This window comes from Rhinolophus sinicus, chromosome 1 (genome assembly GCF_057876585.1).
Source record: "Rhinolophus sinicus isolate RSI-liver-muscle chromosome 1, RSI-T2T, whole genome shotgun sequence".
Lineage (NCBI taxonomy): Eukaryota > Metazoa > Chordata > Mammalia > Chiroptera > Rhinolophidae > Rhinolophus > Rhinolophus sinicus.
The window spans coordinates 48,418,479-48,444,340 of NC_142501.1; the positions used below are offsets into that span (position 1 = coordinate 48,418,479).

General features: G+C 35.6%; 1 protein-coding gene across 5 annotated transcripts; it reads right to left on the reverse strand.

The window, feature by feature from the left end:
* Window positions 1-584: 584 nt before the first annotated feature.
* PUS7L (pseudouridine synthase 7 like) lies at window positions 585-25,834 on the reverse strand. 5 transcript variants are annotated; one of them, XM_074325813.2, is made up of 10 exons: window positions 25,710-25,806; window positions 25,184-25,336; window positions 21,242-22,170; window positions 17,647-17,806; window positions 15,461-15,653; window positions 11,703-11,801; window positions 10,255-10,336; window positions 8,399-8,679; window positions 5,372-5,425; window positions 585-3,873 (listed from the first exon to the last, which is right to left on the reverse strand). In XM_074325813.2, exons 3-10 carry the CDS (start codon window positions 22,152-22,154, stop codon window positions 3,547-3,549), a joined length of 2,109 nt encoding a protein of 702 aa, XP_074181914.2. In that variant the 5' UTR covers window positions 22,155-22,170; window positions 25,184-25,336; window positions 25,710-25,806; the 3' UTR covers window positions 585-3,546. The 5 variants fall into 5 exon arrangements, with proteins under 5 accessions (XP_074181914.2, XP_074181913.2, XP_088655032.1 ...); XM_074325812.2 differs by having other exon boundaries at window positions 25,610-25,745; XM_088798906.1 differs by lacking the exons at window positions 25,184-25,336; window positions 25,710-25,806 and adding an exon at window positions 25,814-25,834.
* Between the last annotated feature and the right edge of the window lie 28 nt (window positions 25,835-25,862).

The following is a 25,862-nucleotide window of genomic DNA, read 5'->3' on the forward strand; positions in this document are numbered from 1 at the left end:
TTGTACATTTTTCATTATTCTGTTTGACGCAATACTGTCTTGGTCTGAAAAATGATTATGGACATTAGTTCAAACCTGAGCTCACCACAACAGAGAAATTCAGTGGGTTACTAAAACCACCTACGAACACAGTGGTACAGCTCCTGAGTTCAGGTACTCACAGCTATGCCAGTATTTCCCAAACTCTAATCACTCTTGTACTGCTGCTGCTGTATCTACACTAGTATTTCCTTAATGTCTTTAAGTTGATTCTAGCTGTTTAAAATTAAGTTTATTTTTAAAAGAAACATCACCTCAGTGGAAAACCAAGATTCTTTGCCATAAATAATAATAATAATTAAAAAAAAGGTAAATGGAAAAATAAACATAAAATAACAAAGAAATTTTATTAAATTCTGATTAGATATTGTTGTATGCCTGCTGGTATTCCTGAGCCTGAGACCTGCACTGTCTCTGTTAAAAAGGTATATCAGCAAGTGTGAGTGATATGTGTAAACCAGTATCAACCAGCTCTCTCCTTGTCTTAAAAAGAATGATTGATTAAAGGAATAAAAGAGAACTGAAAAAGGAGTGACTCCCCACTGTACATTTCCAATGATATTTAATACTGTGCCAGGAACAATCTAATCACCTCCCGTTACCTATGATATCTTTGCCTGTGATTGTGGTACAGCGCCCAAAGTGTTCTGGAAAATACCCCAAAATGATTTGGGGATTTCCTAAATGATCTCCTTTACTTTTATTTTGCTCTCAGAATCTCAAAAGGAATCTTGTTTCTCTCAAGACAAGCTCTAATAACATACCTATTAATCAATGGCAAGTAATAGCAAGTTGGTACATGGAAGTTATTAACCAAAAAACTTGTTTTCAGAAGGTAAATATTAGGTACTGATCTAGGAAGCATAATCAAGTGCAACCACATACTATCTCGCTTGACCTTGAATAGGTCAGTAAACTACACAGTATTTTCTCATCTGCAAAAACAAGAAAAACACTACCTACCTGTCCACCTGTGGAGTGAGTACATGGATTAAAATGAGAGAAGTGGAGATGCCTGACACAACAGACACTCAATAAATGTTATCAGATCAAAAATTATGTATGACTTTCAGCTTACTGTAACTCACAAAAACCCAAGTGTTTTTGTCCTAATAAAAAGACCTCTATTTGTTTTACCTGAGTAATCTAGAGGCACTATTGCTCAGTTTCAAATGCAACCTTGAAAATTAAAACTCATCCAAAGAGTATCCTTTTGAAAGCCTAAAATGCCCCAGAAAAACAGCAAAAATCTAGGTGACTTGTCTTCATTTGACATCCAAAGTATGTCAAAGTCCTTAAACTGGAAAAAAAAAAAAAAAAAGCAAACACGGGAAACGATATTAGTATACAAAATAATTCTCTACATGTACAGTATCTGAATACATTGCATAGTGGTTTGAAATAAGTGTACTGATCTATTCTTCACGGGTGATGAAAATAAATAAATAAATAAATAAATGAGATACCTAAAATTATAGTGCCATCTACAGGCAAAGAAAATATCAATGATAGCACATTTTAATGCTTTCACATTTTCTAATTGCTACTCAATGTTTAAAAAAACTAGTATTTAATAATTTACATAATTCATTTTCTGATTACATTTACAGAATATAATTTATCACATAAAATGAAGTAAAACATTCTTTCTAAAAATTTTTTACCACTTAATATAGCATCATTTCATTTTCAACAAACATTAAAACAATAAACGTAATTTTAAAAATCCATGGTATTGCAATCCCCACTTACTGTGTTCTAAATTTATTTATTATTAAAATATATAATGACAAAAAAAGGAACTTTTTAGCATTAAAAAAAAATCCAAACACCCTATCATCTTAACAGAATGGCATATTCGCTTTTTTTGTTCCCTTCCAAACTTGCATCTACGGACATTTGTTTAACAACTAAGTGCCAGGCACTTTTCAACTAAATGCCAGGTGCTTTACATATATTAACTCAGCAAATCGTCACAATAATCTTAAGGAATATTAGCATCCCCCTTTTATAGATGTTGAAGCACACAAACTTTAAATAAGTTGTCCAAGACCACACTGCTGTAAGTTTCAGAGCCGAGGCTCAAAATGGGGGAGTTTCCTCCAGTATCTGTGCTTTTAATCGCTGTGCTAAAGTGCCTCTCATTTGAAAAGGCTGCATATAGTGTATACACTACATTTGTAATATATACGTTCTGCTTTTGAGGGGCAACATTTTCTCACATAGCTAAAACCGCATCATCATTTTTAACAATTAACATGTTTCTCCATCAAGTTGGTAACATCCCATTTTACTTACTTTCATTATCTAATGCTGGACTTTCAAACTATTTCTAATTTCTTTCATTATATATAAAAGTGCTGCAATAAGCAAATTTTGCATTGCATATAGCTTCTTTTCCTTCTTTTGAATTTCGTTTCTTATACTAATACACCCAATCGTTTGACTGACTTAAAGTATATAGAAGTGCCACATTACTGAAATATATGCTCCATACTGCTTTTAAAATGTCATCATTATATAATGCTAACAACAATGAAAGAATGCTCAGATCTTCCCAATCAGTATATCCCATTTCATCCCAAATGTAACTAATATAAAGTGGTTAAGGATGATTTATGATGGGGAATAGTTAAATCAACAAATATTTACATTTTTAAATGGGCAAAATGTTTTCTTCCTCTAGCAACATAAAAGGTAGAGATGATCCTATTATTGATGCTTATGAGATTTGTATAATATTGATTCTTTAAGTGAGCCTCAAAAAAAAGTCAGTACCATACCCAAAGTCACTAGTAAAAGTAACAGAGGTAGAATCTGAGCCTAGATCTGTCTGACATTAAAATCTGTGTTTTAGATAACAGAAAAAAAATAATAAAATAACAAAAAATTAAGGTCAATCTATGACGAGATAAATAAACTGTATAAAATTTTTTATTTCAATCTTCATTGAAGATTATGCATCTGACAAAGGGGTAAACTACCCTGGGTTACCTATCATAAATAGAGGGATCACATTTCCTTGATATATTGTTTTGATCAACAATTTCAAAACTAGGAAAGAATAACAATAATAATTAACAAAATGTTTCCTCTCTCTTTCTCTCCAACCATGCTTTCATTACAACCATGTTTCATCTGTATTCTAAGCAAGGAGAGAGAGGATATAAACATTACTCCAAAAACATTTTTTCTTAAATGTTATCTGTAGTATATGCGTATGCTCCTAATAGTCCAGAAAGACTGTGACTTTTACAGCACAGAATAAAGGTCACTGAATCATTAGATAACAGAAGAAACACAGGCTTTGGAGTCTTAAATTGAAACCCTGCCACTTAATAGCTATACGTCCTTTGCAATGTTAGTATCAAATTCCTACTTCATCGGGCTGTTGCGTAATTAAGGGAGATAACAATTATAAAGCTCTTAGCACGTGGCAGATGCCCAAGAAACATTAGCTCCCTTTCCTTTAAAGACATATACACGATTATATCAAGGGCACTGGCTTTAAAAGTCATGCTTCATTATTTCCCTCAGACAAACTGTAGCATAACACGAGGCGTCAAGATCAAAAGAGACCAAAAGAGATAAAATTGCTTCATCGATGTGGGAACCTTCTGCTTTGACATCAATATCATGTTCTTCTATTAGTTGGTACGAGACATTATGGGGTTGTTTCAAAATCTTCCTATAGCATCCTGGAACATTCAGTTTCAGAGTAGGTACTTTAAACCTGCATGTCTGTAGTCCATCTCTGCTAAGTGTTTCCTGGTACCACTGCCCTACTTTGTTCTTCGGGTACTGAATATTGTATCCAAGTACTGGAAGAACCACCTGTGGAAGGGGAACAAAAGATGCATGAAACAGTGTTCCGAAAAATGTATGATCATATTTTAAATTTGCTTTTATGACTAGGACCTGGATCTGTAAAAACAGTCTCAGGATATAAACATACAATCAGCCTAAAACATGCCATTGAATACTATACTACTTTGATTATTTTTAATGCTGCCAGGCAAAGAAAAGAGGAATCATAATATCATAAAATCATAAAATCAAGAAGGAATCTTAGTAAGTAAGGTAACCAACTCAAGTCAGATATTATTAGACAAACTATTGCTAATGTAGAAGAGATGGAACAAGTTTAGATACATTTAATTAACCAACAAAGACTTAAATCTCTGTGCAGTCATACAATCCTAAAAGCATATTCTTTCAATAACACAAAAAATAACCCTTACTACTCAATCATATAACTGATATTCTCTTTGATAACTTTACATTCTTCTTATTTAAAAACATGAAAGCAAACAAGAGGCAGCAAAAATAATGTTTACTTTCTCAGCTGCTTATGATCAAACACTGCATTTTGTGGGGTTTACCTCCTTTGCTGATTACTTCTAGATATTTTTCTTAAATAGTACCAAAAGGTTGTCAAAAAAGGAAAAAGGTGAAAAAGTCAAATACACACAACATAAACGAATTTCAAATTCATTGTGCTAATTGAAAAAAGCTAGACCCAAAAGGCTGTATACTATATGATTCCATTTATATGACATTCTTTCAAAGGCAAAACCACAGAGATAGAAAATAGATGAGTCGTTGCCAGGGGCTGAGGCGAGGGGTGGGGGATGACTACAACGGAGCACAGGGAAGTTTTGAGGAAAGATGAAACTGTTCTTTATCTTGATTTTTGTGGTGGTCATATTATTGTATACATTTATGAAAACTCATAGAAGAGTTAACTAAAAAGAGTGAATTTCATTGTGTGTGTGTGTGTGTGTGTGTACACACACACACATATCTATATATACCATGTTTCCCCAAAAATAAGACCAGGTCTTACATTAATTTTTGCTTCAAAAGATGCATTAGGGCTTATGTTCAGGGGATGTCATCCTGAAAAATCATGCTAGGGCTTATTTCCCAGTTAGGTCTTATTTTCGGGGAAACATGGGTATGTATGTATATGTATATATACATATAGAGGATGACAAAAAAACGTGTACACATTTTAAGAAAGGAAAAAATTGTACTAAAATTGTAATACAATGAATGACGTTACCATTCACTTTATTAATGCCATCTTTTGAGCGAGCGTCACACTACACATTGCTACTGTAATTCAATTCAACTTCGAAAAGTAATACATAGATAACATCTCTTAAAATGTGTACTTTTTTTTTTGGTACCCCTTGTATATATAATACCTAAATTTAAAAATGGTGAAAAAAAAGAGGGTGGGGGAGGAAGGAGAACTGGTCACATTTTGCCTTTTGTGGACAATGTCTATACTTACATCCAAATGATGCTATTTTTTAAGCAAATTTACCTGATGTATTGCATATATATTAGCCGATTCCTCTTCTTCAGTTACTAGATGAACCTATTTTAAAAAAACATGATAAAAATATAGTTGATTCCCAAATGTTCCAAATTCTCTCAATTTTCCCTAATTCACATATGTGTAATTTGAATCCTATGGTGAATACAAAATAAAATCTTTTCACAATTTATTTCTGGAAGAGTAGACTGCATACAAATTAGAATGATTCTTCCTGCTGTAACTACTGACAACTGAAGTTGGAACACACAGATTATGGGGGGCAGCTTAACATTCTAAGGTGACTCTTTTCACCTCAGTCAGCAACAATGTTTTTCTAAATTAAATGTTCCTTATTACGCTGAATCAAAAATCTGTTCCTGGGAAACCACCCCAACAAATATCATACTTTATGAGAAGTGGTGTTTCTCAAAATGTGTTTCATAAAATAGCTATAGGTATCACATGAAGGAGGGAAAGAAAAAGCAGTGTGTATTAAATTCAGTTTGAGAAATGTTACTGTAGGACATCAGAGAATTCTGATTTCTCTTGCACAGGAAAGCTCAAATGTAAAGGCAGCTGTACTCATTTCACAAGCACTGACAGCATTCCCATCGTCTTAAAGCATTCATCATATAATAGTGTCTAGATCTCCTCTAAATCTGCTTGCTTTCCCCTCTATTCTCCCTATTCTTATCAATAAATTCCCTCATTTTTTTTATTTGTTTTTCATTTGACTTTGGTTTTTCATTAAATAACTGGTTTTAATTGCTGCACTCAGAAATGGACATAGAACTCCAGGTGTGATCTGACCAGAATACATGGGACTATGATTCCTCTTGCATAATCACCTCCAGCTTTTTGACTTTCACAAACTCATAAACATACCTATAATACTGTAATTTAGGTAATTTATGAAAATACTGAACAAACACGGTCAAGTACAGAAGTCTGCTTTGTCTTTACAGAACTCCCTCCAGGTTAACACAGATCTATTAATCAATAAACATGCTTTTGCTGTATGGCTGCTCCCCAAATATGAATTCGCCTTAGTATTTAATTGTCAACTCACATTTCTCTATCTTGCTCACAAAAAAAAACAAAAAAAATTATGAGAGAATCTTCCAGGTAACTTGAAATAAAGAGACACCTGTTAGCCTAATAATCCCATCAGAAAAGGAAATCAGATTAGTTTCCTATAGTTACATGCCCTATATACCTTTTATTAGAAATCTCATTCTACCTTTTTCCTTTTCATATTTAAGTTTTGAGCCTCTAAATCTTGACTTTTCTTTTCTCAATGTAACTGATAAAATATAAATGAGTTGTCTTAAAATCTCCCAATAAATTAAAAAAAAAAAATCCATACAGACATTTTTTTGCTGATAATAAAAGGAAACTGCAAGAACTGAAGGAGAAAATGTTCTTTTCTTCTACAGCACCAGAAACAAAAGCAGATACTCGTACAATTCTGATCACAAAACTGACTTTGCAAATGTTACTTTGAACAAAGAAGTCTTATAAGACACATGTATGTCAGAGATTATTGCTGTATGTTGTCAAAGTACCCTTTAACTCCTTAAAATCTAAATTAGAAATGCCTGGTTTACTAAATCATGTTTTGCTCAGGTAACATTTAAATGAACATGTTTTCTGGAAGGTGGTAAAAAAAACTTATGATTTTTCATTATTCATTAAAAGGGGACTACTGACATACATATTCTTCCATTCATATGAGGTAAAATAAAACCTAAGATGCAGCTAGATTTCTTTTTACAGTTTCAGAGTCTGTACCTCAGTTAAATGACCATTCTCAGTGATTTATGCTTCCAGTAATTACTTTCTCATCTAAATATTTATAGGCCATCCATTCAATGAATTAGTAAAGCTGACATCTGTTGTTCTGGCTTACTCAGCCAGCCATAACTCCCTCTCTTCCGGTAGCAGCATTTTCCAGGGATCTCCCCTCCCAGTTCTCAAATGTGGTTCGGGTGGGATGGTTCCAGGAGGGAGCCCTTGAAACACGGGCTTAACCGATCACATACTCCAGTCCACAATGACTAGTTTGAGGACATGCGACCCAAGCCAGCCCATTCCTGGTCACTGAGATTCAATTCCATGGCTTTTGTTGAAACTGTTGGGAAAGGAAAGCCCTCTTTTCTGGAGAAGTTGTGAGAAATCAGCCTAGTATTGCTAATAACCATCCTGCCACCAAAGGAATACGCCAGACTGAGAATGGATCTAACAGAGGAAAATAGAGCTGAAAAATGGAGATGAGATGGATGACTTAGGATGCTGCTTAAGCACCTGGGTACAGCTGGGCCTAACTTAGTCATGGACTTTCAGTTATGAGGGCCAGTAAGTTCCCGTCTGCTTTTCCTTAAGCTAGTTTGAGGTGGTTTCCATTATTTGAAATGAATATAAATGTCTTTAAAATATTTTTAAGAGGAAAAAAGCACGTTGTGAAATCACATTTATATAAAAGAAACACACACATTATGTGACCCATATACCATTATAAAAATCTTTTTTGTGTGTATTTTAAGCTTTGAGCCTCTAAGTCCTGCCTTTTCTCCTCTCAGTGTTAACTAATAGACTAAAAATCCACTTTTCTTTGCAAATTTATATGAAAGCATAGAAAAAGATCTAGAAGAAAAATTCCAAAAAACAGGCAGGGGAGGGAATCACAACAGAGCCGTGGCAGTGATGACAGCTTCATCTGGTATGTTTTGATTCTGATTTTTAAAGAGACTGTTCTGTGCATTATTTGTGTAATTTTTTAAATACTGTGTTCTTTAAAGGAAGCTTTACTATCTTTGTACCTTTCATTTCATATCATTGACTATTATATTTTTCCACTTATTGACATGTCAGCTGACAGCAGAGTAGAAGCAGGAGATGAACAAATGTAAGTTAAAAAAGAAATCTGTAAAATGCATGTTTAGTTGCAAATTGTTTCTAAAACAAGGGCTTCTGAGAATTAGTGTTCTTGCTGTGGTAACTACTCTTGGAAAGCTGTGACGAAATGATACTCACTTTACTACTTGGGAAATGCTCATCATCACCACCTTCATCCAAACAGACTAAATCACCCTCCACCACTCTTGGTCCATAGGTTGCGAGTCTATAAGATACTGCCTCATTCCAAATTTTGCTGCTATATGCATGAATGTAGAAAATGCGCATAGAATGGGGAAGTGAGAACCACGCCTGGATACACCCCTCCTCTGTCATGCCAAAGCGATGCAGTGACTCCAACAGTGCTCTCTCTCGAACTTTGAATTCAGGCATCAGTGAAAGTGTGCCTTTAGCATCCTCTGGAATAAAGGAAAAAATCACTTAGCCAACCACTTTTATTTAAAGGCCAGTTATAAAGACTTTTAGTATGCTTTCTAAATGAAAGGCAATGAAATGTGCTGTTTTACACCCGAATATGAGAATGATGCTCTCAGCACCAATGATAAACTTAGCTCCTCTTGAAGAGTTTGTTTTTTAATAAAGATTGTTAATTATATGGTCCATTCACTTCCCTGCATTAAAAAATGGTAAAAAAAAAAAAAAGCACATAAATAATTCCTACTTCAGAATGGAGATGAAATAATTTGCAGTTATTCAGAGGATTTACAATCCCCTGAGCCTAGAGATATTTCAGGAGCTATTACGGACATTTACACAGAATTTTTTGATTAAGAAAGGGTTGATATCTGGATCCTTCAAGTCTACTATTAGGTTTTGCTAATGGGGTGTTTTTTAAAATTAGATTACTGGATTCTACTGTGAAGATGTTGATTCAGGTAGGGCCTTGGATTTTTAATAGCTCTACCAGACTTCTTATGCACACTAAAGTTTAAGAATCATTGCCGTAAGAAAATTATCTTCTCAGGACTCTAAATAGATACAAAAAAATAAGTCACTTTGAATTTTCTTTAGTATTACTTACATAACATTTTGAAATGCCACACTATTTACAGATTGCTGTATGGCATAAAAATAGTTCTTCTATGAATAATCACATATATATAAAACGTACAAAATTAAACACAATGAATGAAGAGTTTTAAAGACTGACGTCCTTTATTTCAACGTAAGTGAAATTCAGTACACACATATATGTAGATCACATATTTGAATAAACCTGAAATGGTATGGTTGCTGTTACTGGTATTTAAATACAAGTAATGTTTGTTCAGTGTTCAGTACGTACCAGGCACTATTTTAAGAGCATCACATCTATTATCTTATTTAAATCTCGTAACAGTCTTTTAGGTACCATTATTAGCTTCAATTTACAAATGAAGAGACTAAAACAATGAGGCTAAATCACTTGCACAGAACCATACAGTTGGAAAGTACTAAAGCTGAGAGTTACATCCATGTAGACTGACTCCAGAACCCACACTCTTAACCACTTTTCTTTAGTGCTTTCCATTAAGCATTCTGCATATACATCATTATATTGAGCTAAAGTTTTCAAAATCTTCAGTCAGGGCTGCATGGCAACTAGACCAAAAACAATGCATGAAGTATCAGATATAATAAATGTACTTTTATTTAGTTTATTTTTCAGCCTCCTCTAGACGTAGTGAATTATACTTTCATCAGTACCAGTTTAGAATTGGGAACTCCCATCTCCTCAGAGGATTTAGGCCAAGAAAAGGCACTATCTCCCCTCCTACCCCTAGCCTTACCCCCGAGCAAGTGTAAGGACAAAGGTCCTTAAGATCTGGCAAAAAATGGAGTACCTAGGGAATGTAATACAATGATCAAATATACAATATCTTACAATCCATTTCTTATCACTTTTATGTTGCAATGAATGCCCTCCCGCTGACAGAACATTTATATTACGGATCTCCATGGCTCTGTATGGGGTAAAGAAACTTTTTAAATACCAGTTTGAAGAAAATACTTCTTTGCTCTATTTACAGGATCATCCAAATCTTCTGGTGTAAGAAATAATTTTACAGCTTTCACCTTTAAAAATCAAGAAAGTAAACATGTTAAATGAAAATGAGAAATCATTTTTAAAAACAACATGCATCTTAAAAGAACAGGCATTTAACAAATGATAACTGATGCTGCAATTTTATCTTTAAGCTTTCAAAAATTAAACAATCAATGTTAAATTTAGAAATAAACTTCTGTACACAGCAAGCTTATACATAGGTTTAAGATATTATGAACTGGAAAACGGGCTCCCCCATCACTTCCAGTTCTTCTTCTGTCATTCTTTACTTCTAGTATCAAAGTATAAATATAGGTGTGAAGTAACGACATAAAACTCAGACTTGACCAACATTGATAATAAAAGTAGGGGAGGAAACCTGCAGAAGGGAATGGTAAGCCACTAACTTCATTCATGTTCTCAAGTCTCAGAATTCTTTGAGCTAAAAAAGTAATTGCCAAAATCTCTTTTAAAAATTGCCAACTGTAATATTATCTTCTAAAACCTACATAGATGACAAGATGTTCCTTTAAAAAAATGATATCTACTAGTTCCTGTGTTTTAATCACCGTCTCCAGCATTGTGATTTACGTATTTCTAAGGATGTGTCTTGCAGTAGGCGCACTAGCTACACATTTGTAGATGTGGTCTACATGCTCAGCTCTCGGCCTTATTCCAACACACTAGATACTGTTCACATGCACAATACTTTTCACAACTGCTTTTACTGTTCCTTTCTCTTCTACTCAAGAAAACATCCTATAACCCAAATGAGTGAGTACGACACTATCATATGAATAATTGTGCATTTGCACAAGTATATAATTTTACAGTTTTATAGTTATTCGCTATTATGTACTTTACCCAGTGCGCAAATACATCTGTATGTATATAACATGTAATTATATATATAAAATATACATTTAAAAATATATAATTTTAATAATTGGGCAAATGTGGCTTCTTATTTGTGACATTCATTTATAGTTTTATTTGAAACTACTCAGATATATTTTTCAAATCTGCTGTTCCCATTAGTCTCTGGCTTTGGGTGAATTCCTATCTGTTGTATAATCTTATACCAGATTTCTGGAATTGTAGGTAAAAGTTTCCTCTAAATCCTCTGTTCAGTTCACTAAGAATTTGGTGAGAGTTGGTCAATTCTCTGTTAAGTTTCAAAGAAGAACTAAACACAGGGACATTGCATACAGTTTGCTTTCTTATAATGAGATACTAAGAATATAGTAGCTGCTCATATGTTCAGTGGTGCAGTACATGGTATATGTGTGTATGTATATATGTGTTTATATGCTGGGTTAAGAAAGCAAGAAGCTGACTTATGTAATAAGTACAACTGAGAAAACAGATGAGATCATAGTTTTAAAAAATACATACCATTTCACTCTTCAGCAAAGCCAATCCAATTTGGTCTGTGTGAACTTTCCTTCCCATCCCAAATCTCTGTGGTCCATAGTAATTCACAAAACCTTTATGCTATGAATAGGAAAAAAAATCAATTAATTAAAAGTGTATTGTTATGGACTACATGCCTGTGTCCCTCCAAAATTCATGTGTCGAAATCCTACCCTCCAGTGGAATAGTGTGTGGAAGTGGGATCTGGGAAGGTACTTAGGTTATGAGGGCAGAGCTCTCATGAACAGGATTCGTGCCCTCATAAGAGAAAGCCTCGGAGCTAGCTAGCTCACTCGCTTTCTCCCTGAGACTACAATAAGAAAACCCTGCTGGCACCCTGATCTCAGGCTTCTAGCCTCCAGAACTATAAGAAATAATTTTCTGTTGTTTAAAAGTCACCCATTCTGTAGTTCTGTTACAGCCCGGAACAGACAAATAAATACAATGCTTCTGTCAGAATATGTAATCAAGTCTTTCTCTTCATATTTATTTTAATAAAAAGAGTCCTGTAATTTGTCATATACACATGGGGACCAAATGGTCTGAGAAATGCTATATAGTTAGAGAGTAGAAAGGAGGAAAAGAACAAGTGATTAAAAGTTAGAAAATAAGATGAGTAAAAAAGCTTTAAAAATATGTCAGCTCTTCATTCACATTACAGACGGGTTTTCTGACATGAAGGACTTTGGATGCTAAAACCGGGAAAGTTGTGGGAAAACTGGGATGAATTGGTTGCCTAGTATTGGATCTGATCGTTGCCCTGAAGCTTTTGCTGATTCTGCTGAATGGAGAGACTTGGAATAAGAAACAGATTTATTTTGAAACCCAGCAAGTTTTGGCTCTTTGTATGTAACAGTTTATTTTTCAGTTATGTCAGTTTCTGAAAGCCTGGGGCAAGACAATGGCATAGTGTCACTTTAGCAGGACAAGAAAACTGTAATTTATTACTACAACCATTATAAAGACATTGGACAGTAGTTAAATGTGCTATCTCAAAGAACACACCAAGCCCAGATGGTTTCTTAAAAGTGAAAGAGTCTTCCACACTCACTTTATGAGGCGAGTCCATTATAATTCATTAAATAATTGTTGAGGACCAACTCTAAGATTGTTCAATAAAAGATGCTAAAACAATTTGTTACAGGCATGGGACAAAAGCCACCCTTACCTCATGCCATTCACAAAAATCAACTGCTGATAGAATAAGTACTCCCTGTATTAAATCTCATAGTTAATATTTTAAGCATTTAAAATTTGAAAAAAAATAATATCCTAGAATGGCCAGAAGAGTTTTAACTACCCCTTCTAATTACATAGGGTTGGAAATAACAAGGTTTATAGCAATCAGAGCCATAAACTTCTGAAACAAAACTTCAAAGACTTCTTATTTTCAGGGCTTCTCAACTCCCTTCCCTTTTCATGAAAACTCAAGGAAAGTGGGCTAACACTAAGATTATTATTAATGGGGACTTTATAATGGGCAGTAGTATATCCATAGGTACCAAATGAAAGACAGGCAATAAATGCTCTCAGAGTTCAGAGAAACCCCCTCTTTTGGTATTCTGAGCACCCAATTTCAATGTAGAAAGGGGTTCCGCACATTCAGAAGAAATTCTCTGGCATCAGCTGGGTAGCCCACCATTCAACTCAATTCTTACACTATCTACTCAGAGATAGCTCTAGGTTCTACAGGTGAAGGCTTCAGTCCGACAGACTGCCTCCCCACCAGCACCTTCAGATGCCAGGCCAGTCACAAACCCAGGCTGTCACCGGTGCTTCTGATGGACCTGCTACAGAGTGGAGGTTACAACAACCACCTCCTTGGACTTCAGACACCAGCTACAAATCCAGGTTGTTACCTGTACTTCTCAGCAACTTGCTTTCAATTAAGAGGTTCCCAAGACCTCTACACCTCAGGTTCAACTAATTTGCTAGAAGGTCTTACAGAACTCAGAGGAACATTTTACTTACCAGATCACCAGTTTATTATAAACTCAGATTTATATAATTCAGAAACAGTCAGATGGGAGAGATGCATAGAGCAAAGTATGTGGAAGCTTCTGTCTTTTCCACGTGTGCCACTGTCCGTGCATCTCCATGCATTGATCAACCCGGAAGCTCTCTGAACCCCATCCTTTTGGGTTTTTGTGGAGGCTTCATTACATGGCCATGATTGGTTAAATCCTAGGCCATTGGCAATTGATTCAGTCTCCAGTCCTTCTCCCATCTCCCGCAGTGGTCAGGGGTGGTACTGTAAGTTACAACTCTAATCACTGGCAACCAGCCCCCGCATCCTTTCAGTGCTTTCCAAAAGTCACCTCATTACTACAACAAGAGACAGCTCTATCACTCTTAACACTTGGGAAATTACAAAAGTTTTGGGAGCTGTGAGCTAGGAACTGTGAATAAAAACCAAATATATATGAGAAATATGTATTTGGTCATATTTCTTATAAATCACAATATTGCTCTCCCACGTTTTTTTTGTTAAGGGGTATCATTTTAATAACAGTAAAAGAAAGAATTTTAGGTAGGTCTAGAAAAAAGAAAAAAGCAACTATATGAAGACTACGCAATCAGAGAACTCCTAAACATAGGTGACTATGCTGAATTAATAAACTTTAATTGGAAGACACTTTCTAGATTAAAAGACATAACATTGATTAAAAACCAGTGTTTGTTGGTTTTCCTGGAAGAGAGGAATACAATTGTGTAAAAAGGTCTTTGTGGTCAGAAACTTATGTCAATGTTTCTCAATGTTGGCTACAGAGTAGAATCACTTAGGGAGTTTTAAAAAATATTACTGCCTAAACTACATCCCCAAATGTTCTTACTTAATTGGTTTGGGAGTAGAGATTAACTGCTGAGAATTTTTAAAGCCCCCCACGTTGAGAATTACTGGTCTAAATCAGAGGTTGGCAAATTACTAACTGCCAACAAGTCAAATCTGGCTCAACACCTATTTTTGTAAATAAAGTTTTGTGGGATCATGGCCATGCTCATTCATTTATGTAACGTGTATGGCTGCTTCCACACAATGGCAATAGAGTTGTGGCAACAGAGATCCTATGCCTACGAAGCCAAAAAATTGTATTATCTGGCCCTTTATAGAAAAAAAAAAAAAGTTGCTGACACATAGTGTAGACAATCAGACTGAAGGCAATGGTTGTATATGCATATTCAGATGCCTGGCAAATGTCATTTAAATATATACATTAAGTTTTGTTTTTTGTTTGTTTTTGCTGTTGTTTTTTACTAAGACATAATGAAATGTATACAATTTCTCCTTTGTATACATTGAAACAAAATTCAAAATTAGATTGAAAAGAAAAAAATTGTGTATAATTCTAAAAGGTAATTTGCCAAATTATCAAAGATTTCTGAAAAGAATTACTGAACAAAGTTTCCAAAGAAATTAATTCCTTCCTCTAAAACACTACTCTATATGGCAGGTGCTAAAAAACATTCTTCTTATACAGACAGTTTTTTTCCCCTCCATCTCTAGGGAATACATTTTATTTTTTTAATTATATTAAAGTTGTGGGGTTTTTTCCAATGTAAAAATGTATTAAAAGGAAAATAAAAATAAGCCAAGAGGCCCTAGTTATTATTTTAAAAATTAATTATACATGCAAATAAAAACAAAAGGTGCCAAAGAAAAAGTTTCCTTTCTTGCCTCAACGTAATGAGAGGGACTATATTTTCCTGTAATAGTCTATTTTAAAACTGAGTATTCTTACCTTAACATTTTCTATCGCCTCCAAAATTCTCTCTCTCAGGTTTGCAGAATCATTTACTTGGTTTTTTAAGTTTCTGATGACAATATCAAAGTGATTTCCTTTGAGCTGACCGAGTCTAAGGGAATCATCTACAGACCGAATATTAAACACATTCATTCTTTTCTTTTCAATTTCTTTTTCAATATTTTTCAACCTATAAATGATAAATCATATAGACTCAGTTAAATCTTACATTTCATTTCAAAAATTGTAAGTTTTAAATGACAGTTGCCAGGTAACCACTTGTATCAGAATACTAAAACAAAAATTTGGGGGAATATTCCAAAGTTAATGCATTGTCAACAAATATGCACTAAAAACCCATTATTATAGGATTATGTTAACTAGTTATTTTAAGGGGAGTACGTGTACCTAATGCTATCACCTTTAACCTCCAAGTGATAGAACTTCTCAACTGTTCTCCTGTTCTTCCTCTTCTTAGACTCTGCTCCTTTCCTCAGTCTCTCTACCACCACTATTACCAAGAAGAAACACTAGCACCAGAGGATTTTCCTAAAATTATGCTCTAAACGCTTCCTTCCTTCAAACTTTCAATTCTTCCCCAACACCTAAAGAATAGATTCCAATTATCTTAGCATAACTTTAAAGACCCTGTATAAACTGACGTAAATTTTTCTTTACATTCATGTTTCCTGTAGTCTTTATAGTGACTATCTGTTTTACTAGGCAAACTGCTTAGCTTACTGCCCCTCCAAACATATCTTCAGATTCTCTGCATCTGCTAAAATCTTACTATAACTTGAAGGGTAATTAATACCGCATCCCCATAAGCTAAATCAAAGTACTCTTTCCTCCTAGGAACTAATAATATTTCTTGCCTTTGGTAGTTAAAGACTAGCTTTTAACATCTAAAGTCCTTTTCTCTTACCTAAACTGTACTTCTGGACCACACAGACAAAATCATGTACATGTTTTGTCCCTCATAGAAGAGCTTAAAAGCATCTACCTACAAATAGTGGATATTTAAACATTTTATGACTAGGATTAATATACCAATATTACATCAAATTAGGATGAATTTTGGCCCAATGATTCAACTTTCTGAAAAATATCTACGAGGTGCAGATTTAAGTACAATAATATTAATCACAGTATTATTTACAGTGAAATACTGGAAAGAAGTTCTATATCCAAAACTAGAGGAATTTTCAACAAACTAGCCTATATAATGGACATAATTTTGAAATATTTCATGACATACATTTTAATAAAACAGTGTTAATTACTTTATTTTTATAAGTAAAATATAAGTGGTATACAATATGATTTCCCATATATAAAAAATGTCTCTGTAAAATGTACGTATGTACTATAGTCTGAAAAAAGTCTGGGAGGAAATAGATCAAAATGTTATCATGGTTCTTTCTGAGTAATGGAATTATTAGTGACTTTTAATTTATATTTTTATATAGTACTTTTTTCTATTTTCTAAATCTACAATGAAGATGTATTTATTTTACCATTACAAAAAATATTTTAAATATTTGATTAAGCTGAAGGGAGGCTAAATCTGAGTGTTTTACATTCTATTTAACAAAGACTTTATTTTTAAATTAATTTTTATTAAATTTATTAGGGTGACACTGGTTAGTAAAATTACAAAGGTTTCAACTGTACCTTTCTGTAATGCATCATCGATATATTGCATTGTATGTTCACCACCCAGAGTCAGTTCTCCTTCCATCACCATATATTTGACTTCCTTTTCCCTTTTCTAGCACCCCTGACAAAGATTTACTTTAAATATAAGAAAGTACAACAATGAAAGTATAAAAGTATTACAGTAATTAGAAAAAAAATTTGCAAGACATTGTCCTGAATATGAATTCATATTTGAATATAAAACAGGATGTTCAAAAACAATTTAGGTCATTTAAAATCAGCCGCTGCTCCAAGTTCCTGTCCTAAAACTACCTATACTTTCAATGTAAATTTCAGGCATAACTAATTAGAAGATAATTATGCTATTAATGCAGAATGTGCTGCTTAGTAAGCCTGTAATTAATGAATTAATGTTGACAGTGAGGTTAATATGCTCCCAGTACTATTCTGAATTTTTAATCTTACATTTGTTTATTCGATGCAGTAAGAAAGAAAAGTTCTCTCTTATAAAGTAATGTCATTACCTCTCTGGAGTCACTTTTCTGACAACCATTGCTTGATAGGTGATGGCTTTCTTGTCTTTAAGGCCTGCATAACTAAAATCTGAAGGAATCACACCAAGTTTGATAGCTAAAAAACCAATGGCTTCAAACATTTCCAGATTTTCTTTTCGTAGGGTAAAGGCTGAAACAAAAATAATCCTAGATTACAAAAAATCAGCTACTATACATCAATTATAATATTAGCAGACTAATAGATTAATATAGTGAATCAAATCATTAACTTAAATTTAAATCAAAATACAAAATCAGTGTCATAGATTTCAGTGGTTATTTTTAAAATGCTAATTGGCTCATTAAAACCTTACAGAAAAAAATCCAAATCCCTGAATTTGGCGTTTATATCTGGCCCCAATCTCCTTTTTCCGTCTCCACATATGCCACTTCCAGTCATATATCTTATAATCTTGACAGAGAATTTCTCATAATCCTTGGATGGACTAGAACCTTCCATAGCTTTGCACTCCCTCTGTCAAAAAATATGTGTTCCTCCCATTTTACTTGCCAGCCATATTTCTATTCAATCTTCACGATCCAACAGCAGCAGCAATTCTCCCTCAAATTCTTTCCAGGTTCCCAAACCTGAATGCTCCCAAAGCAGGGTTCATGTTTGTTTTATTGACTATTATATCCTCAGCCTAACACATAGAATGTATTCAAATATTTGTTGAATCAGCAAGAGTAAATAAATGAATTCCACAAGTAATTGATTACTTAATCTTGCATTCTTGCTTGTCTCCACAAGTTGTTATTATCTGCATCACTTCACTTAACGTCATGCATTATAATTTATCTCTTTATGTTTGTCCACCCCCATAGACTGGGAGTTCCAGGCCAGCAAGCCAGTAAATAAAATAGTGCTTGCTTCATGATAGATGTTTAAAATGTCTATTAGATGAGAGGGTGGGAGTGAGAGATTGTGGAGGTGGGGAAGAGGAACAAGCCCAATAACAACTACCACCGATCTTATTAATAATTTAAACATCATGTGCCATCTGGACAGGCTGGGAAGTTTTTGTTGTTGTTGTTTTCTAAATTATTTTTGAACCCAGAACTTCTGGCTCCTTCATATCTAACTGTTATTCCTTAAAATTTTACGATAAGTAGTAAAAAGCCAGGTGGCACCTTTCACACTTTGCCTGCAAAGCTCTTTTAGTCAGAGCACCCCTTCTTTAGATACATTTTCTACTTTCCACTTCAATACAGGCAACAGTGTTGCTAAACTTTCTGCCACTACATAACAAGGATCCCTTTCTTCCAGGATCTAACAACATTTTCCTTACTTTCCTTTAAACTCTCATTGACAGCTTCCCTTAGGTACCTTCAAACTTCTGCCTGCCTACAGGTCCCAAAGGCATTGCTATCACAGATTTTAGGCTTTTATTACAGTAGCAATTTATTTCTATCTCTATTAATTACCTAATGCTGCACAAGAAATCACTTCAAATCCTAATGATATAAAACAACAATAATCATTTACTATCTGAATAATATTCTGCCTTAAAAAGAAAGACAATTCTAACATATGTACAACATGGATGAACCTTGAAGACTTTAAGCCAAGTGAAATAAACCAATCAGAAAAGGATAAATATAGTGTGATTCCACTCATTTGAGATACCCAGAGTAGTCAAATTCATAGAGACAGAAAGCAGAATGGTGGTTGCCAGTGGCTGGGGAGAGGACAATGGTGAGTTAGTATTTAATGGGAACAGAGTTTTAGTTTGGGAAGATGAAAAAGTTCTGAAGATGGATGGTGGTGATGGTTGTACAACAATGTGAATGCACTTAATATCACTGAATTGTACACTTAAAAGTGGTTAAAATGGCAAATTTTATATATTTTGTAACAATTAAAAATAAAAATATATTTTTTTTAAGTATTCTTCTTTTAGATAGCTCTCTCCTAACTAAGGAGTTTTTTTTTTTTTTTTTTTTAAGATGAGCTATTTTTGTTGTTATAAAAAGCTGGCCTAAGCAAAATTTGGGATAGGCAAAGTTTATCTGTCTTTTTCTTTGTTTTTGGACTTATAGGTATACCTGTACCTTCATACTATCCTCTTGATGAGCCATCAATTCCTCCCTATGGCATATCCCTCCAATTTATTATAGTTTTCCTAAAACTAATATAAACTAATATGTAAAAAGTTTCCTCAATTTGTTTTGTTCATTAACTCAAATTAATAGTGTTAGAATTTTAAGTAACATAAAATTTATAGATGTTTAAATCACTTATTAGTAATTCTTCCCCATACATGTAAAGCTAGTTTTTTTTTTTCCTTCCAAATAGATTTATCTGTTAACATTAACTACATACCTCACATGTCAAGTCCTATACTAGCAGCTATCTCATAAAAAAAGCAAGTCACACCACCAGACAGAGAATTCCAGGAGAGAAGATGCCAATATTTGAATAACTATTATGTACTAAACATTTTCTTTAATTATTTCATTTAATTCTAACAATATCATTGTGAATTATGCGTCACTACTACCCCATTTTTAAAGTACAACCAAGTTATAAATTGCTAAGTAATTTGCCTGAGCTATTCTTTCCATTTTTACATTTGTAGAAATTAAGTCTTAAAGATACTAAAAAGTTCATAAATTATTTTATGAACTAAAGTCATAATATAAAATAAAACCGACACAGCTCCAAAGTCCAACCTCCTCTCATTTACACAAGGAGTTCCTACATAGTACAATCCTGTTTCTGTGCCACACACATGGATGCAAATTTGGATTACTGCTTTTATCTTAAATGCCTTGCTGTACACATTTATAAAATGTGACCATTTTCCATCCCTCACTTAAGATACAAGCCAATTAAACCTGGTCAGTCAGACTTGTAGAGTGAGCTTTCATCAGTTCCATACCATCCTAGGAACTGAATATATCCCCTAAAACAGTGATTCTCAAAATGCAGTCTCCAGACCAGCAGAAAAATCATCTCCTGGGAATTTGTGAAAACCCTGCCCCAAAACTTCTAAATCAGAACCTCTGAGAATAGGGCTCAGAGATGTGTTTTAACAAGCCCTGTCGGTGATTCTCATGCACGTTAACATTTGAAAACCTCTTCTCTAAAATACGGACAGAGCCAAAGGATGAAGCTCCCCGTGTTTTCAGGTTCCCTACCCTGGGTAGTGAGATTCAATTGTTTTAGAATAAAAGTATTCACTTTCTCAAGTATAGCAAACATATTCGACTTAACTCCAAATACTTCATTTTAATTAAGATAATTTTCAAACTATGATATTTATGATTTACTGCCAATAAAACTTATTAAACACAAAATAACTGCTTCAATTATATATTCGTGACTATGTTAAGTATAAATGTGTGTGTTAACCACACTTTCATTAATAAGATTAATTTCTACAATTATTGTAATTTGAAAGACTTTATCTTCCATTAAAAAACAGATCCATGTATTTTTTCCAATATCCCTCTGGACAAATCTATTCAATTCATTTGAATTATTCACCTTTCACTGATTTTTCACTGATTCACAATTTTAACTACTTTTATCAAAGAAAATGGTAATGATTTATTAAATTACCTGTGTATATAACTTTTCTTTCCTGGCATTCAAGCAGAGACCTTTTCCTGTGCTTGTGTGCTTTTTCTCGAAATCTTACTGTTATCACTATATTTGGATTACCAGCACTGCAATTAGGCTCAGGAAAAGATTTGGTTTCCACAAGATTTCCAAACTTTTTGTTAACAAAATGGTGAACAGCTTTTCTGTGGTCTTTGTCTGTATCAGGTTTAAAGGTAAATTTGGAATTTTCTTTCTTTGCATCCAAATATTTGAAAAAGTCAAGTGCTTCTTCTTCGGATACCAAGTGAAGAAGTTCTTTATAGTCAAGATTTGGTTTTACAACAATTTCACTGTTTTTTCCTACAGTTATTAAAAAGGGAAACTTCTGCCTAACAGCACTATGCAAAATAGCCCTCTGGTTTTTGTCAAGGATTGTGCCCAGCAAGAATTCAGGAGACGGTCCAATTAGCTCAGTTTTAGAATCCCACTTCTCTTTTATAGCACAAGCAAACTGATTCAGCAATTCACTAGTTTTTTTATCTAACAAAGAGCCTAATACATCGACTTTTTCTTCTTCACGTTTGGAAGTTGCATCATTGATTATATCTTCCTTTTCTGAAACAGTCCGATGATTTTGGTCATCATCAGAAAACCCAGCCAAAGTATTGACTTCTTGGTTGCTTCCCTCTTCCAAGGACACATTTTGAAGCTCTAGTTTTGTTTTCTTGGCAAAATTATTTGGCTTGGGTAGTACTTTACTAATCTTGTCAATAGGTTCATCAGTGGCCTTATTAACTAACTGTCCCTGTTCATCTATTTCAATAACAACAAAGTCACTTGGTGAGCTTTTTATAGTGCCATGAAACCCAACATGATCAGTAATGAAGCACAAAGAACTAAATCTGATTCTAAAATCTGTATCCTCTTCCATTCTTAAATAGCAATGCCTACAAAAGAAAACAGAGAGGCAGTCAGTTACTAGAAAGAAAAGTTGTGGGTCACAAAAAGAAATAGGTTTGCAGGATTTATTTAATTCTCTTTCTCCCTTTCAATCCTGAGTCTCCTTTAATAGACATTAATAATCTACTTCTATATATCCTGTGTATTTTGACCCTCCTATACCAAGATGAATTAACATGCAAACTTTTTCTGGTATAACTGGTGAGTTGCAACTTGACTCTTCATCCACTCCGGGATTCCATCTATTATTCAGGATTAAAATGAGTCAGTTTCAACTCCACTTTAAAAATATCATTTGTAGGCTGGCCCAGTGGGCTCTCAACCACAAGGTTGCCAGTTCAAGTCCTCGAGTCCCGCAAGGGATGGTGGGTAGCGCCCCCTGCAACTAAGATTGAACACGGCACCTTGAGCTGAGCTGCCATTGAGCTCTTGGATGGCTCAGTTGGTTGGAGCGCGTCCTCTCAACCACAAGGTTGCTGGGTTCGACTCCTGCAAGGGATGGTGGGCTGTGCCCCCTGCAACTAGCAATGGCAACTGGACCTGGGGCTGAGCTGCGCCCTCCACAACTAAGACTGAAAGGACAACAACTTGACTGGAAAAAAGGCCTGGAAGTACACACTGTTGCCCAATAAAAGTCCTGTTCCCCTTCCCCAATAAAATGTTTAAAAAAAAAAAAAAAATCATTTGTAGGCCCACAAAGAACATAGAACTGTGTACAATGTGTGCAGTGATTTTCTTAACCCTACCTCTGAAATTTCCAGCTAAATCCAGAGAACTTGTGGCTAGATTTTTATTTATTAGCTGTTAGGGATGGGAGAAGGATGAGGAGAAGACAGGAAGAAAAAGGCCAAATTGACAAATGAAGCTCTAAATACCAACTTGCGATATGATTACTTGAACCTGAAGCCTTCTTGAAAGCCCATATAAAAACTTTTACAGATACAAACTTCTGAGGTTGACCCAGAGGGAAATTTCAACCTTGTCACAGTCATCAGAGAGAAGAAACCCTCACAGATTTTCTTGAAGCAGCAGACCAGAGAATAGTCCTGCAAGGAGGCCTTCACTCACTCTTCACACAACCTATGGCTACCACACCAGATGGAGCTACAGGAAAGCTAAAAATGCCCAGGGCCCCATCATATTCCTTTGTGTTAGCCACACTCTCCAGGTAATTTAATCATCATCTTGACCTTCATTCCATGTTGACAATGTATTATACTAATCTGAAGCAATTTAGCAAACCCCCCTCCTCCATCCTACTATGCCATGTAGAAATCAGAGCAAATTCTCTACATCCTTATTTCTTAGGAAATATAGGAGGACATATTTATTTTCCTTCATTACTTAATTTCCTGTACCATCTCCTCAGTTTCTAGCCTTCACTGAAACCTGGCTATTTCCCCCAGGCTGCTTCCTCTGTAGTCCTCTCAAGTGAAAGCCATTTTTCCTTTCACACCCACCTAACTTAGGACCTGGAAGTTGTAAATATTTTGTTTGCCACTACTCCTTCCAAACCATTTCTTCCTCCTCTACCTCCCCAAATCCCAGGTCCTTTGAAGTTCAGGCCATCAGGCTCTGCCATCTGCTGTCATCCTCTCTCTGGTCCCAGGATGACTCTTCCTTATTCACTGAAGACTTTAATGTCCACTGTCTTCTTAACCAGCACGACTTGCGTGACTGTCCGTATGGATCATCCATTTAACATCGCAGTGTCTCAGTTCCTCAGTCTGAATCTCAACCCACTTCCACTTCATTGTGGTCATGGCCTTGACTTTCTGATCACCAAAAATTGCATCAACTTTAAGCATCTGGCTCTCCGATTACTCCTGCTGTCCTTTCATCACCTCCACTTGGTACTTCATTCCATAAGTCCTTAAACATTGTAAAGGCCTCTAATCTCTGCTTCTACTACTGGTCCACATAACACCCAGAATGATTTAAAAAGTAAATTAATCCGTATCACAACCCGGTTTAAAACCCTCAAACCACATTTATAATGAAATTCAAATTACCCTGGCTTCCAAAGATTTCTAAGATTCTGGACTTTGTCTAGTCTACAAATTTATTTTGTAACCTTTCCCCATTTCCAGCTATACTCCAGAGACACTGGCCTTCATTTCCTTTGTACTAACTGTTCCTGCTGATTCAATTGGTTCTTCCCAAATCACATCCTACGAGGTCTTCCCTGACCAATGTCTAAAGGAACCAGCAAGTCACTCTCTTTCACAAAAGTTTATTTAGTTTTTTGCACAGTATTTCTATCTAATCATTTTCATTATTGATTGTATATCTCCCTCAACTAGATTGTTAGCTCCATCCCAGCAAGAACTTGTCTGCCTTATTCACTGATTATCTCACATTTAGAACACTGTCACGCACGTAGTAGGCATGCAATCAGTACTGACAGTTGAATAAATTAAAGTATAAAATAAGAGGGTACGAGTGAAAAGGAAGAAAGGTCGCTTTTGCCTATGATACTTGGTAAAGTCATAATGCAAGAAGTCGCCATCTAAGTCCTCAAAACTGTCCAGGCAATAGAAATGAGGCAGAGGCATATCATAGGTAATGTAAAAACAAAATATGCAATGTGTTAGAGAAAACTGAACAGTCCAGATACAGAGCTATAGGAGAAAACGTTTTCTAGTACAGTTCTGGAAAATGCAGTTGGATCAGTGCCAAACTATCTGAGACACTGAATGCCCTGTGAAGGGCTTAGAATCCAGAGCGGTCAATGGACGGCCACCGGGGAGGTGTTTGGGCAGGAAAAATGCACAGTCCAAAGTGATGTTTTGGTAAGATGCCTGATGGAACCGAACAGGATGAATCAGAGAGTTAGGAAAGCAATGTAATCAAGGCTACTGTTGTAGGATCGGCCTTGGGAATAATAACAAACTCTTACCCCAGTAAAAGGAAGATATGAAGACATTCTAAGCTAGTACAATGGGCAGAACAAGTGACTTGGGGAGAATGTGTAACAGCGAGGGAATTACAACCAAGCACCTTAGGAAACGAGCGGAACGCAGCTGGAGGGAGCCCAGGAGCCCACGTGGAGTTCAGCACAAACGTGCGGTGTTCCTCCGCAACCGGCTGGCTGATGAGGGTGCCAGGTGGGGAGGAGTAAGGTAGTTTGACCCACGGTTAGTGAATTCCCGGCTGAGGACAGGCAGATACAAGGAAGATATTAGAAATGGAGGACGATAGCGCCTTTTCCCTCATGCTCTTACTTCACTAATCGGCGAAGCTCCGCGAAACTCACTCCTACGTACTCCCCGCTCCGTCCCCAACCCGCAGAACTTAAATCTCCGGCGAGGTGGCCTTCTGGCGCGTCCAAAAGCACCCGCAGACACCGACCGCCACCAGCTCCCCGTGCTTCTCCTCCCTCCCCCACACCCGCCTGGCCCAAGGCGCAATACTCGTCCACCTCACCCTCCGCTCGGGGGCAAAGGCTTGGGGTCCCAACGCCAATCATGTCATCGCCCCTACAGAAGCCCACGTTACGCTAGATGCTCCACCCGGTCTCCCTCACCTCCAGGTGAAGGCATGCCCCTGCACAACGTTGTGCGCATGCCCGGAAGACACTCTATTTCGCCTCCGACGGAGGCGTTTTTAAAGGGACAGGTTCCTACTTACAGAAGCGACTAGGACTTTCCCGCTTGGCGACGCCGCCCGTAGGGGCCAG

Coding starts and splice junctions, on each gene's coding strand:
- PUS7L (XM_088798906.1), bottom strand. CDS start 22,154: ATGGAAGAGGATACAGATTTTAGAATCAGATTTAGTTCTTTGTGCTTC. Junction 10,337..11,702: donor CTTTGCTGAAGAGTGAAATG/GTATGTATTTTT, acceptor TGATTTTTAAAG/GTGAAAGCTGTAAAATTATT. Junction 8,680..10,254: donor GAAGTATTTTCTTCAAACTG/GTATTTAAAAAG, acceptor CCTTTATTCCAG/AGGATGCTAAAGGCACACTT.